Source organism: Schistocerca gregaria, chromosome 9 (genome assembly GCF_023897955.1).
Source record: "Schistocerca gregaria isolate iqSchGreg1 chromosome 9, iqSchGreg1.2, whole genome shotgun sequence".
Lineage (NCBI taxonomy): Eukaryota > Metazoa > Arthropoda > Insecta > Orthoptera > Acrididae > Schistocerca > Schistocerca gregaria.
In genome coordinates, this window is record NC_064928.1 from 178,012,742 (window position 1) to 178,028,793 (window position 16,052).

The window sequence follows — 16,052 nt, forward strand, 5'->3', positions numbered from 1 at the left end:
ATTGAGTTCGTAGTAAACAAGTAATTGATTAAAACGTCTTGCATCACGCTGCAGGTAATCACGCATCTCCATGTTTATGACGTCATGGCTCCTGAACAATGATATCTTTTTCCAAGAACATTCGGTGGTAGTAGTGAATACCGACCGAAAAGTGTGTTGCAAACAGAGTGAGTAGTAATGAAGTAATAAATTTAAATGTCGTGCCTGGTGAGGCAGTTTTGCATGAACAGAGAACATGTAGTAAGAGATTAACTTTTCCCCTTTCAATGACATAATTTTGCAGGATACGGCCTGCTAAATGTGTTGCGAATTGAGTTCGTAGTAAACAAGTAATTGATTAAAACGTCTTGCATCACGCTGCAGGTAATCACGCATCTCCATGTTTATGACGTCATGGCTCCTGAACAATGATATCTTTTTCCAAGAACATTCGGTGGTAGTAGTGAATACCGACCGAAAAGTGTGTTGCAAACAGAGTGAGTAGTAATGAAGTAATAAATTAAAATGTCGTGCCTGGTGCGGCAGTTTTGCATGAACAGAGAACATGTAGTAAGAGATTAACTTTTCCCCTTTCAATGACATAATTTTGCAGGATACGGCCTGCTAAATGTGTTGCGAATTGAGTTCGTAGTAAACAAGTAATTGATTAAAACGTCTTGCATCACGCTGCAGGTAATCACGCATCTCCATGTTTATGACGTCATGGCTCCTGAACAATGATATCTTTTTCCAAGAACATTCGGTGGTAGTAGTGAATACCGACCGAAAAGTGTGTTGCAAACAGAGTGAGTAGTAATGAAGTAATAAATTAAAATGTCGTGCCTGGTGCGGCAGTTTTGCATGAACAGAGAACATGTAGTAAGAGATTAACTTTTCCCCTTTCAATGACATAATTTTGCAGGATACGGCCTGCTAAATGTGTTGCGAATTGAGTTCGTAGTAAACAAGTAATTGATTAAAACGTCTTGCATCACGCTGCAGGTAATCACGCATCTCCATGTTTATGACGTCATGGCTCCTGAACAATGATATCTTTTTCCAAGAACATTCGGTGGTAGTAGTGAATACCGACCGAAAAGTGTGTTGCAAACAGAGTGAGTAGTAATGAAGTAATAAATTTAAATGTTGTGCCTGGTGAGGCAGTTTTGCATGAACAGAGAACATGTAGTGAGAGATTAACTTTTCCCCTTTCTTCATTAGGTGAGAGGGGGGTCGGGATCAGCGAGGAAAAGTCTCGCAAAGGTTTGGAATTGTCTGTTAATATGGTTGCAAGTCACTGCGTGCTCTCATCGTCAAATGCTGGATAAGTATAATCTGACCATTTGCGCAGCTTGAGATACGCTTCTTTTTCACCATCATCACAGGTAGGTGACTCTACATCTACATCTACATCTACATGGATACTATGCAAATCACATTTAAATGCCTGGCAGAGGGTTCATCGAAACTCCTTCACAGTTATTCCAATCTGGTATAGCGCTCCGAAAGAACGAAAACCTCTATCCTTCCGTACGAGCTCTGATTACCCTCATTCTATCATGGTTATCTCTCCTCCCTATGTAGGTCGGCGTCAACGAAATATTTTCGCATTCGGAGATGAAACTTGGTGATTGGAATTTTGTGAGAAGATTCCTCCGCGACGAAAAACGCCATTGTTTTAATGATGTCCATCCCATATCCTGTATCATTTCAGTGACACTTTCACCCCTATTTCGCGATAATACAAAACGTGCTGTCCTTCTTTGAACTTTTTCGATGTACTCCGTTAGTCCTACCTGGTAGGATCCCACACCGCGCAGCAGTATTCTAAAAGAGGACGGACAAGCATAGCGTAAGCAGTCTTCCTTAGTAGGTCTGTTACATTTTCTAAGTGTCCCGCCAATAAAACGCATTCTTTGGTAGCCTTCCCCACAACATTTTGTATGTGTTCCTTCCAGTTTAAGTTGTTCTTAATTGCAATTCTTAGGTATTTGGTTGAATTTACGACCTTGACTGATTTATCGTGTAACCGAAGTTTAACGGATTCGTTTTAGTACTCATGTGGATGACCTCACACTTTTCGTTATTTAGGATCAACTGGCAATTTTCGCACCACACAGATGTCTTTTTATAAATCGTTTTGGAATTTGTTTCTATCTTCTGGCGACTTTACTAGTCGATAAACGACAGCATTATCTGCAAACAATTTAAGGCAGCTGCTCAGATTGTCTCCCACATCGGTTATATACACTCATGCTCATAAATTAAGGATAATTGCAGAATGTGGTGCCACACAACGTGGCACTACACAAAACTGGCTCTTATAGCATAAGCACATAGGGAACACACACGACACATATATATAAGTATACGGTATTGGTGATAACTTGATAAAACCGTCCCGAAAGACATGTGCTACAAAACGCCACTGTTCCTGCGCATGTACCCCGACATCAATATGGGATATGATCACCATGCTCACATACATAGGCTGCACGACGGGTTGGCATACTCTGGATCATGTGGTCGAGCAGCTGCTGGGGTGTAACCTCCCATTCTTGCACCAGTGCCTGTCGGAGCTCCTGAAGTGTCGTAGGGGTTTGCAGACGTGCAGCGATACATCAACCGAGAGCATCCCAGACGTGCTCGATGGGGTTTAGGTCTGGAGAACAGGCAGGCCACTCCATTCGCCTGATATCTTCTGTTTCAAGGTACTCCTCCACGATGTCAGCTCGGTGGGGCGGAGCGTTATCATCCATCAGGGGGAAGGTGGGACCCACTGCACTCCTGAAAAGGCGGACACACTGGTGAAAAAGGACGTCCCGATATACCTGACCTGTTACAGTTCTTCTGTCAAAGACATGCAGGGGTGTATGTGCACCAATCATAATCCCACCCAACACCATCAAACCTCGACCTCCATACACGTTCCTTTCAAGCACATTAAGGGGTTGGTATATGGCTCCCCCCATGAACCATGGACCTTGCCGTTGGTGGGGAGGCTTGCGTGCCTCAGCGATACAGATGGCCGTACCGTAGGTGCAACCACAACGGAGGGGTATCTGTTGAGAGGCCAGACAAACGTGTGGTTCCTGAAGAGGGGCAGCAGCCTTTTCAGTAGTTGCAGGGGCAACAGTCTGGATAACTGACTGATCTGGCCTTGCAACATTAACCAAAACGGCGTTGCTGTGCTGGTACTGCGAACGGCTGAAAGCAAGGGGAAACTACAGCCGTAATTTTTCCCGAGGACATGCAGCTTTACTGTATGATTAAATGATAATGGCGTCCTCTTGGGTAAAATATTCCGGAGGTAAAATAGTCCCCCATTCGGATCTCCGGGCGGGGACTACTCAAGAGGATGTCGTTATCAGGAGAAAGAAAACTGGCGTTCTACGGATCGGAGCATGGAATGTCAGATCCCTTAATCGGGCAGGTAGGTTAGAAAATTTAAAAAGGGAAATGGATAGGTTAAAGTTAGATATAGTGGGAATTAGTGAGGTTCGGTGGCAGGAGGAACAAGACTTCTGGTCAGGTGACTACAGGGTTATAAACACAAAATCAAATAGGGGTAATGCAGGAGTAGGTTTAATAATGAATAGGAAAATAGGAATGCGGGTAAGCTACTACAAACAGCATAGTGAACGCATTATTGTGGCCAAGATAGATACGAAGCCCACACCTACTACAGTAGTACAAGTTTATATGCCAACAAGCTCTGCAGATGATGAAGAAATTGAAGAAATGTACGATGAAATAAAAGAAATTATTCAGATAGTGAAGGGAGACGAAAATTTAATAGTAATGGGTGACTGGAATTCGAGTGTAGGAAAAGGGAGAGAAGGAAACATAGTAGGTGAATATGGATTGGGGCTAAGAAATGAAAGAGGAAGCCGCCTAGTAGAATTTTGCACAGAGCACAACTTAATCATAGCTAACACTTGGTTTAAGAATCATGAAAGAAGGTTGTATACGTGGAAGAACCCTGGAGATACTAAAAGGTATCAGATAGATTATATAATGGTAAGACAGAGATTTAGGAACCAGGTTTTAAGTTGTAAGACATTTCCAGGGGCAGACGTGGACTCTGACCACAATCTATTGGTTATGACCTGTAGATTAAAACTGAAGAAACTGCAAAAATGTGAGAAATTAAGGAGATGGGACCTGGATAAACTGAAAGAACCAGAGGTTGTACAGAGTTTCAGAGAGAGCATAAGGGAACAATTGACAGGAATAGGGGAAAGAAATACAGTAGAAGAAGAATGGGTAGCTCTGAGGGATGTAGTAGTGAAGGCAGCAGAGGATAAAGTAGGTACAAAGACGAGGGCTGCTAGAAATCCTTGGGTAACAGAAGAAATATTGAATTTAATTGATGAAAGGAGAAAATATAAAAATGCAGTAAATGAAGCAGGCAAAAAGGAATACAAACGTCTCAAAAATGAGATCGACAGGAAGTGCAAAATGGCTAAACAGGGATGGCTAGAGGACAAATGTAAGGATGTAGAAGCTTATCTCACTAGGGGTAAGATAGATACTGCCTACAGGAAAATTAAAGAGACCTTTGGAGAGAAGAGAACCACGTGTATGAATATCAAGAGCTCATATGGCAGCCCAGTTCTAAGCAAAGAAGGGAAGGCAGAAAGGTGGAAGAAGTATATAGAAGGCTTATACAAGGGCGATGTACTTGAGGACAATATTATGGAAATAGAAGAGGATGTAGATGAAGACGAAATGGGAGATACGATACTGCGTGAAGAGTTTGACAGAGCACTGAAAGACCTGAGTCGAAACAAGGCCCCCGGAGTAGACAACATTCCATTAGAACTACTGACGGCCTTGGGAGAGCCAGTCATGACAAAACTCTACCAGCTGGTGAGCAAGATGTATGAGACAGGCGAAATACCCTCAGACTTCAAGAAGAATATAATAATTCCAATCTCAAAGAAAGCAGGTGCTGACAGATGTGAAAATTACCGAACTATCAGTTTAATAAGTCACGGCTGCAAAATACTAACGCGAATTCTTTACAGACGAATGGAAAAACTGGTAGATGCAGACCTCGGGGAGGATCAGTTTGGATTCCGTCGAAATGTTGGAACACGTGAGGCAATACTGACCTTACGACTTATCTTAGAAGAAAGATTAAGAAAAGGCAAACCTACGTTTCTAGCATTTGTAGACTTAGAGAAAGCTTTTGACAATGTTGACTGGAATACTCTTTTTCAAATTCTAAAGGTGGCAGGGGTAAAATACAGGGAGCGAAAGGCTATTTATAATTTGTACAGAAACCAGATGGCAGTAATAAGAGTCGAGGGGCATGAAAGGGAAGCAGAGGTTGGGAAAGGAGTGAGACAGGGTTGTAGCCTCTCCCCGATGTTATTCAATCTGTATATTGAGCAAGCAGTAAAGGAAACAAAAGAAAAATTTGGAGTAGGTATTAAAATTCATGGAGCCGAAGTAAAAACTTTGAGGTTCGCCGATGACATTGTAATTCTGTCAGAGACGGCAAAGGACTTAGAAGAGCAGTTGAACGGAATGGACAGTGTCTTGAAAGGAGGATATAAGATGAACATTAACAAAAGCAAAACGAGGATAATGGAATGTAGTCAAATTAAATCGGGTGATGCTGAGGGAATTAGATTAGGAAATGAGACACTTAAAGTAGTAAAGGAGTTTTGCTATTTAGGAAGTAAAATAACTGATGATGGTCGAAGTAGAGAGGATATAAAATGTAGACTGGCAATGGCAAGGAAAGCGTTTCTGAAGAAGAGAAATTTGTTAACATCGAATATAGATTTATGTATCAGGGAGTCATTTCTGAAAGTATTTGTTTGGAGTGTAGCCATGTATGGAAGTGAAACATGGACGATAACTAGTTTGGACAAGAAGAGAATAGAAGCTTTCGAAATGTGGTGCTACAGAAGAATACTGAAGATAAGGTGGATAGATCACGTAACTAATGAGGAGGTATTGAATAGGATTGGGGAGAAGAGAAGTTTGTGGCACAACTTGACTAGAAGAAGGGATCGGTTGGTAGGACATGTTTTGAGGCATCAAGGGATCACAAATTTAGCATTGGAGGGCAGCGTGGAGGGTAAAAATCGTAGAGGGAGACCGAGAGATGAGTACACTAAGCAGATTCAGAAGGATGTAGCTTGCAGTAGGTACTGGGAGATGAAGCAGCTTGCACAGGATAGAGTAGCATGGAGAGCTGCATCAAACCAGTCTCAGGACTGAAGACAACAACAACAACAACATATGGCTCCTGGTTCACGCCAAATGAGAACCCGGCGAGAATGAGTGTTCAGACTACACCTGGACTCGTCCGTGAACGTAACCTGGGACCACTGTTCCAATGACAACGTACAGTGTTCTTGACACCAGGCTTTACGGGCTCTCCAGTGACCAGGGGTCAGTGGAATGCACCTTTCAGGTCTCCGGGCAAACAACCCGTGTCTGTTCAGTCGTCTGTAGACTGTGTGACTGGAGACAACTGTTCCAGTGGCTGCGGTAAGGTCCCGAGTAAGCCTGCCTGCAGTACTCCGTGACCGTCTGCGGGCACTGATGGTGAGATATCGGTCTTCTTGTGGTGTTGTACACTGTGGACGTCCCGTACTGAGCGCCTGGACACGTTTCCTGTCTGCTGTAATCGTTGCCATAATCTTGAGATCGCACTTTGTGGCACACGGAGAGCCCGTGCTACGACCTGCTGTGTTTGACCAGCCTCCAGTCGCCCTAGTATTCTACCCCTCATAACGTCATTAGTATGTGGTCTTTTAACCATTTTCAACACACAGTCACTATTAGCACGTCTGAAAACGTCTGCATATTTACTCACTGCACCGTACTCTGACACGTACCAACATTCCTCTGCCAGCGCCATCGTGCGACGACCGCTGGTCAAATGCACCACATGGTCATACCCCGAGGTGGTTTAAACCCGCAAACCGTCCACCAGAGCGTTGTTTCACCATGTCTCAGCATTATCCTTAATTCTGAGCAGGGGTGTAGATAAGGAACAGCAAAGGGCCTATAACATTACCTGGGGAACGCCTGAAATCATTTCTTTTTTGGTCGATTACTTTCCTTCAGTTAGTACGAACTGTGACCTCTCTGACAGGAAATCACGAATCCAGTCACATAACTAAGTCGATATTGGACAAACACGCTATTTCACTATAAGCCGCTTGTGCGGTACAGTGTCAAAAGCCTTCCGGAAATTCAGAAATATGGAATCAATTTTGAGATCCCTTGTGAATAGCACTCAACACTTCATGCGAGTAAAGAGATAGTTGTGTTTCACAAGTACGATGTTTTCTAAAACCGTGTTGACTGTGTGTCAATAGACTGTTTTCTTCGACGTCATTCATAATTTTCGAACACAATATATGTTCCCAATCGTTCTACAATTCGACATTAATTTTATAGGCCTGTAATTTAGTGGATTACTCCTACTACCTATCTTGAATATTGTTGTGACCTGTGCAACTTTCCAGTTTTTGGGTACGGATCTTTCGTCGGGTGAACGGTTGTACGCGATTGTTAAGTATGGAGCTATTGCATCAGCATATACTGACAGGAACCTAACTGGCATACAGTGTAGACCAGAAGACTTGCTTTTGTTGAGTTATTTAAGTTGCTTCACGACTCCGAGGATATCTGCTTCTACGTTGCTCAAGTTGGCAGCTGTTCTTGATTCGAATTTTAGAATATTTACTTCATCTTCTTTTGTGAAGGCATTTCGGAAGGCTGTGTTTAGTATCTCTGCTTTGGCAGCACTGTCTTCGATAGCATCTCCATTGCAATCACGCAGAGAATGAATTGATTCTTTCTTGCCGCTAACATACTACACATACGACCAGAATCTCTTTGAATTTTCTGCCAGGTTTCGAGAGAAAGTTTCGTTGTGGAGACTATTACGTCTGTTTAAATTTGATATGTTTTTTTCGTTATTTCTGCAACAGCGTTCTGATTCGTTTTGTGTAGCAAGGAGGATCAGTTCCGTCGTTTGTTAATTTATTTGGTATAAATTTCTCAATTGCTGCCGATACTATTTCTTTGAATTCAAGCCACATCTGATCTACACTTGCACTGTTAATCTGGAAGGAGTGGAGATTGTCTCTCAGGAAGGCGTAACGTCTTTCAACAGCGTTTCTCAAAAACACCGTTGTCTTTTCTACAGGGACTCCCAGTTGAGTTCACGGAGCATTTCCGTAAAACTTGTGTGTTAATCGGCTCTAAAGTCAATACAACTAGCAGCACGCTTCAAAATTGCATCGATGCCTTGCTTCAGTCCAACTTCACGGGGATCCCAAACAATGGAGCAGTAACCAAAAATGCGTCACAGAAATGTTCTATACGCTCTCTCCTTTAGACATGAGCTACACTTCCCTAGAATTCTCGCAATAATCCGAAGTCGAACATTCGTCTTCCATACAACCGAACTTATGAGCACATTACGTTTCATCTAGCTCTGCATGTTACACCTAGATATGTAATCGAAAGATGTAGCAATAAATTCAGGTGTTTCCCTGATAAGTGCGTTGAGGTCTTTGCTATTCATACTGTACAAGTATTAATGAACTTGCAGACAACAACGCAGAATGTTCAAATGTATGTGAAATCTTACGGGACTTAACTGCTAAGGTCATCAGTCCCTAAACTTACATACTAATTAACTTAAATTATCCTAAGGACAAACACACACACCCATGCCGGGGGAGGACTCGAATCTCCGCCGGGATCGGCCTTACAGTCCATGACTTCAGCGCCTTAGAAACACCGCAGACCTTAGGCTTCCTACAAAAAATTCAGTTATCTGTTCTGAAACACTATCTCAAAAAATCTGCGCAATCATTCATTCACGACATGATGCTGACGCACATAATTGCTTTATTCATTATTAATTTACAAATGAACATCCAAGAGCAATAATCTTATTATTAATGAATGCTTCATCAGGTTTCGGAATTAAGACACAATGGAATTACAGACATTAGGTGCAAGTGGACAATGATTGAAATCAATGGAGAAAGTTGATAATTTGTGCTGGATGGAATTCAAACCCATGTCTCCTGCTAACAAGGCAGATGCTCTGACCACTGAGCCACCCGGGCATGCTCGTCACGGCAACTGCGTGTCCCCCCTCAGACCCAAATTCTCAGGGTATGAACACACCAGAGATGTAGTGCCCCTTGCGTATTATACTCATTACTCGCGGCATTTCTGAGATTTCTGTAAGAGTTCGAGCCTAGTTTGGACATGTCTGAAAGAACAGACTCCACATACACTCCTGGAAATGGAAAAAAGAACACATTGACACCGGTGTGTCAGACCCACCATACTTGCTCCGGACACTGCGAGAGGGCTGTACAAGCAATGATCACACGCACGGCACAGCAGACACACCAGGAACCGCGGTGTTGGCCGTCGAATGGCGCTAGCTGCGCAGCATTTGTGCCCCGCCGCCGTCAGTGTCAGCCAGTTTGCCGTGGCATACGGAGCTCCATCGCAGTCTTTAACACTGGTAGCATGCCGCGACAGCGTGGACGTGAACCGTATGTGCAGTTGACGGACTTTGAGCGAGGGCGTATAGTGGGCATGCGGGAGGCCGGGTGGACGTACCGCCGAATTGCTCAACATGTGGGGCGTGAGGTCTCCACAGTACATCGATGTTGTCGCCAGTGGTCGGCGGAAGGTGCACGTGCCCGTCGTCCTGGGACCGGACCGCAGCGACGCACGGATGCACGCCAAGACCGTAGGATCCTACGCAGTGCCGTAGGGGACCGCACCGCCACTTCCTAGCAAATTAGGGACACTGTTGCTCCTGGGGTATCGGCGAGGACCATTCGCAACCGTCTCTATGAAGCTGGGCTTCGGTCCCGCACACCGTTAGGCCGTCTTCCGCTCACGCCCCAACATCGTGCAGCCCGCCTCCAGTGGTGTCGCGGCAGGCGTGAATGGAGGGGCGTATGGAGACGTGTCGTCTTCAGCAATGAGAGTCGCTTCTGCCTTGGTGCCAATGATGGTCGTATGCGTGTTTGGCGCCGTGCAGGTGAGCGCCACAATCTGGACTGCATACGACCGAGGCACACAGGGCCAACACCCGGCATCATGGTGTGGGGAGCGATCTCCTACACTGGCCGTACACCTCTGGTGATCGTCGAGGGGACACTGAATAGTGCACGGTACATCCAAACCGTCATCGAACCCATCGTTCTACCATTCCTAGACCGGCAAGGGAACTTGCTGTTCCAACAGGACAATGCACGTCTGCATGTATCCCGTGCCACCCAACGTGCTCTAGAAGGTGTAAGTCAACTAACCTGGCCAGCAAGATCTCCGGATCTGTCCCCCATTGAGCATGTTTGGGACTGGATGAAGCGTCGTCTCACGCGGTTTGCACGTCCAGCACGAACGCTGGTCCAACTGAAGCGCCAGGTGGAAATGGCATGGCAAGCCATCGCTATACTTTTTTTTGCTCATTGTGGGTTTTGGCCAAACAAAAATTTGACCACTAAGCCTCTATAACGTAGCTGATTTTCCACTTCACACCCAGTGAACAATCTTTAACCTGAAAACAGAAATGTCACTCTAATGATAATTTTTCCTATTTACACCAAGACAATGACATCCGATGAATTTAACCAGTCTCATGTTTACTTTGTGACGAGTGAGACATATATTGCATGTAATTCAATGAGAACGTGCAACCATGTGGTCTTTTCTTATGTTGTGATCCTTTACTTTCAGCCATGTACTGCCCTTTCTGGAGTCATGTCCTCGACTTCTGGAACATCAGAAATGAGCCAAACGTCCTGTTCTACAGCTATGAAGACATGAAGTCGGTATGTATGTACTACATAACCCATATGTACTTTTAAAAAAAATGACGCACCACGTAGGAATAATCGAAGTGGCTCGGAAATCGGTAAATATGACGTACGTGTACAAGCAAACAAATGATTACAATTTGAGAAAAATTGGATGATTTATTCAAGAAAATGAGCTTCGCAAATTGAGTAAGTCAATAACGCGTTGGTTCATCTCTGGCCCTTATGCAAGCAGTTATTCGGCTTGGCATTGATTAATAGCGTTGTTGGAGGTCCTCGTGAGGGGTATCGTGCCAAATACTAACTGGCACAATAGATCGTCATAATCCCGAGCTGGTTGAAGGGCACAGCCCATAACACTCCAAACATTCTCAATTAGGAAGAGATCCAGCGACCTTGCTGGACAAGACAGGGTTTGGCTCAAAACGGTTCAAATGGCTCTAAGCACTATGGGTCTTAACGAGGTCATCAGTCCCCTAGACTTAGAACTACTTAAACCTAACTAACCTAAGGACATCACACACAACCATTCCCGAAGAAGGATTCGAACCTACGACCGTAGCACCCGTGTGGTTCCGGACTGAAGCGCCTAGAACCGCTCGACCATAGCGGCCAGCACAAGCGAAGAGTGGACGTAAATTTGTGGTAAGGACTATGGGACCAAACTGCTGAGGTCATCGGTCCCTAGGCTTACGCGATACTTAATCTAACTTAAACTAACTTACGCTATGGACAACAACACACCCATGCCCGAGGGAGGACTCGAACCTCCGACGGGGGGAAGCTACGCGGACCGTGACAAGACGCCTGAGGCCGAGTGGCTACCCCGCTCCGCTAAGAGTGAACGGCGGGGATATCATTCTAGAGGCAATACGGGCTGCAGCTTGGGAAATATATTGGCATAATCGACTCTGACGAAGAACAGATTAATTGGGAAGAAATTGAAGCACTAGTTGCAATGTTATTTTTCATCAACCAAGGCTATTTTCAAGTGATTATCTGAATAACGAACATAAAGAAATTAATACAAGTACGTCCAAATGCATTAAGTTGCTTGAAGTGGGGACGCTTCTGTGGCCTGGTAACTTGGAACGAACATCCTGGAAACATCAAAGGTGGTCGGCCGTTTGCGTACTAATGTTGTGAGCGCCTGTAGATAGTGGTTGCAGGATGAGGAAACGACAAATAGGCGGCAAGGTGTTGGAAGGCTACACAGCATCACAGAACATAGATGTCGACGACTTGTGCACTCTGTAGAGCAGGAGAGGAGACTATCTTTGGCAGATCTGACAACAGGGTACGATGCTGGTGGAGGGACAAGTGTTTTGGACAGTGCCGTTCAGCCCTAATTGTCAAACGTGGGGCTCTGCAGCAGACGCAGCCATGTCGACTGAATGACGTAGTCAGCAGTAGGCATGGGATCATCGAGATTGGACTGTGGAAACATGTCACATGATAGGATCATGTTTCGCCGATGGTCGTGTCCGATTGCGTCATCGTGCAGATGAATGGGTGCTCGAGACGAGCACCTCGCCACGGATGTAGGCCGGTGAGGGTCTAGCATTATACTGCCGGGTGATATTCGCGTGGGATACTATTCGAGATGGCATAGTAATGTCTACAACGTGGCAGCTGTGGACTACGTTAACTGTATTGCTGACCAGCTGCATTCCTTGATGCTTCATGTCTTCCCCGAGAGCGATGGCATGTTCCAACAGAATAACTCTGCGTGCCACAAGGCCATATCATGCAACAGTGATTTCAGGAGGATGATAGTGTACTGAGGTTAACGCCTTGACTGTGAAATTCACCTGCTCTGAAACCGATGGAACACATGCGGGACCGCTACCGAACATCAGTTCTGTGCCACAAACCACTGGTCCATAAGTGCATGACCTTTTCGTATAACTGGTTATTCATTCGCATGAGCCAGAATATGCGCTGATGAACAGAAACGTTACGACTGGTTAACAGCGTGTTGCACCACTTGTGGAACGCAATAAGCTTCGGTTCTGCTTGGTATGCATTCGACAGGTCCTTTTCCACATCCACATCTACATCTACATCTACATGGATACTCTGCAAGTCACATTTAAGTGCCTGGCAGAGGGTTCATCAAACCACCTTCACAATTCTCTATTATTCCAATCTCGTATACCGAGCGGAAAGAATGAACACCTATATATTTCCGTATGAGCTCTGATTTCCCTTATTTTATCGTGGTGATCGTTCCTCCCTATGTAGGTTGGTGTCAACAAAATATTTTTGCATTCGGAGGAGAAAGGTGGTGATTGGAATTTCGTGAGAAGATTCCGTCGCAACGAAAAACGTCTTTCTTTTAATGATTTCCAGCCCAAATCCTTCATCATTTCTGTGACACTCTCTCCCACATTTCGCGATAATACAAAACGCGCTGCCTTTCTTTGAACTCCACCAGTCGTACCTGGTAAGGATCCCACATCGCGCAGCAGTATTCTAAAGGAGGACGGACGAGCGTAGTATAGGCAGTCTCCTTAGTAGATCTGTTACATTTTCTAAGTGTCCTTCCGATAAAACGCAGCCTTTTGTTAGCCTTCCCCACAACATTTTCTACGTGTTCTTTCCAATTTAAGTTGTTCGTAATTCTAATTCCTAGATATTTAGTTGAATTTACAGCTTTTAGATTAGACTCATTTATCGTGTAGTACTCATGTGGATGACCCCACACTTTTCGTTACTTACGGTCAAATGCCACTTTCTGCACCATTCAGATATATTTTCTAAATATTTTTGCAGTTTGTTTTGATCCTCTGATGACTTTATTAGTCGACAAACGACAGCGTCATCTACAAAGAACCGAAGACGGCTGCTCTGATTGTCTCACAGATCGTTTATATAGATAAGGAACAGCAAAGGGCCTATAACACTAACTTGGGGAACGCCTGAAATCACTTCTGTTTTACTCGATGACTTTCCGTCAGTTACTACGAATTGTGACCTCTCTAACAGGAAATCACAAATCCAGTCACATAACTGAGACGATATTCCACAAGCACGCAATTTTACTACGAGCCGCTTGTGTGGTACAGTGTCAAAAGCCTTCCGGAAATCCAGGAATACGGAATAGATCTGAAATCCCTTGTCAATAGCACTCAGCACTTCATGTGAATAAAGAGGTAGTTGTGTTTCACAGGAACGATGTTTTCTAAAGCCATGTTGACGGTGTGTCAATAGACAGTTTTCTTCGAGGTAATTATAATGTTCGAACACAATATATGTCCTAAAATCCTGCTGCATATCGACTTTAACGATATGGGCCTGTAATTTAGTGGATTACTCCTACTACCTTTCTTGAATATTGGTGTGACCTGTGCAACTTTCCAGTCTTTGGGAACGGATCTTTAGTCGAGCGAACGGTTGTAAATGATTGTTAAGTATGGAGCTAATGCATCAGCATACTCCGAAAGGACCCTAATTGGTATACAGTCTGGACCAGAAGACTTCTGTTTATTAAGTGATTTAAGTTGCTTCACTACTCCGAGGATAATTACTTCTACATTACTCATCTTGGCAGCTGTTCTCGAGTCGGATTCTTGAATATTTACTTCGTCTTCTTTTGTGAAGGCATTTCAGAAGGCTGTGTTTAGTAACTCTGTTTTGGCAGCACTGTCTTCGATAGTATTTCCATTGCTATCGCGCAGAGAAGGCATTGATTGTTTCTTGCCGCTAAGATACTTCACTGACGACCAGAATCTCTTTGGATTTTCTGCCAGGTTTCGAGACTAAGTGTCGTTGTGGAAACTGCTATAAGCATTTCGCATTGAAGTCCGCGCTAAATTCCGAGCTTCTGTTGAAGTTCGCCAATCTTGGGGATTTTCTGTATGTTTAAATTTGGCATCTTTGTTTCGTTGTTTCTGCAACAGTGTTCTAATCGGTTTTGTGTACCAAGGAGGATCAGCTCCGTCATTTGATAATTTATTTGTTATAAATCTCTCAGTTGCTGCCGATACTATTGCTTTGAATGTAAGCCACACCTGGTCTACATTTATGTTATTAATTTGGAATGAGTTGAGATTGTCTCTGAGTAAGGCGTCAAGTGAATTTTTGTCTGCTTTTTGAATAGGCATATTTTTCGCTTATTTTAAGAGGATTTGGGGATTACAATATTCAGTCTCGCTACGACAACCATGTGCTCACTAATCCCTGAATGGGTTTTAATGCCCGTTATTAACTCAGGACTATTTGTTGCTAAGAGGTCAAGTGTGTTTTCACAACAGTTTACTATTCGCGTGGGCTCATGAATTAAATGCTCGAAATAATTTTCAGAGAATGCGTTTAGCACAATTTAGGATGATATTTTATGCGTACCTCCGTAACTGAACATGTATTTTCGCCAACGTGTCGAGGCTAAATTAAATCTACCACCAACTATTATCGTATGAGTCGGGTACGTGTTTGAAATCAAACTCAAGTTTTCTTTGAACCTTTCAGCAACTGTATCATCTGAATTGGGAGGTCGGTAAAAGGATCCAATTATTATTTTATTCCGGTTGCCATCAATGACCTCTGCCCATGATAACTCACAGGAAGTATCTACTTCAATTTCGCGACAAGTTAAACTACTTCTGACAGCAACAAACACGCCACCGCCAATCGTGTTTAGCCTATCCTTTCGGAACACCGTTAGGTTCTTCGCAAAAACTTCGGCTGAGCTTATATCCGGCTTTAGCCATCTTTCAGTGCCTATAACGATTTGAGCATCAGTGCTTTCTATTGGCGCTTGGAGCTCTAGTACTTTCCCAAAACAGCTACGACAATTTACAACTATTATATCAATGGTTCCTGTATCTACGTTCTTCCTGTGTTCAGCCTGCGCCCTTTGTGACTGAAGCCCTTTTTGTGTTTTCCCGAGACCCTCTAACCAGCGTCGATGCAAGAGGACGTGCTGCTGGGTATTAGAGGTACCGGTGTGTACAGCAATCTGGACCACCACCTCTGAAGATCTTGCTGTATGGTGGTAAAACATTCAACGTGTGGTTTTCATGAGCAATAAAAAAGGTGGAAATGATGTTTATCCGTCATTTTGATTGGCAGCTCCTTGTATTGACCGTGTTTGCAGTTAAAATTGTTGGGTGTGAGGTCCGCCAGTGCCTGAGAAAAACGGTGTTGTGCATAACTGGCGGACCTCACATCAAACAGTGATGTTTATGATGATCTCTATTCCAATTTTCTGTACAGGTTCCGGAACTCTCGGAACCGAGG

At 44.1% G+C, this 16,052-nt stretch overlaps 1 protein-coding gene across 2 annotated transcripts in view; it reads left to right on the forward strand.

Moving 5' to 3' along the window:
* LOC126292265 (luciferin sulfotransferase-like) overlaps positions 1 to 16,052 on the forward strand; it is a 248,781-nt gene that overhangs the window by 229,885 nt on the left and 2,844 nt on the right. For both annotated transcript variants that reach the window (XM_049986165.1, XM_049986164.1), the window contains one exon: positions 10,732 to 10,826. In XM_049986165.1, the coding sequence (XP_049842122.1) occupies positions 10,732 to 10,826 (95 nt within the window). The remainder of the gene's footprint in view (positions 1 to 10,731; positions 10,827 to 16,052) is intronic.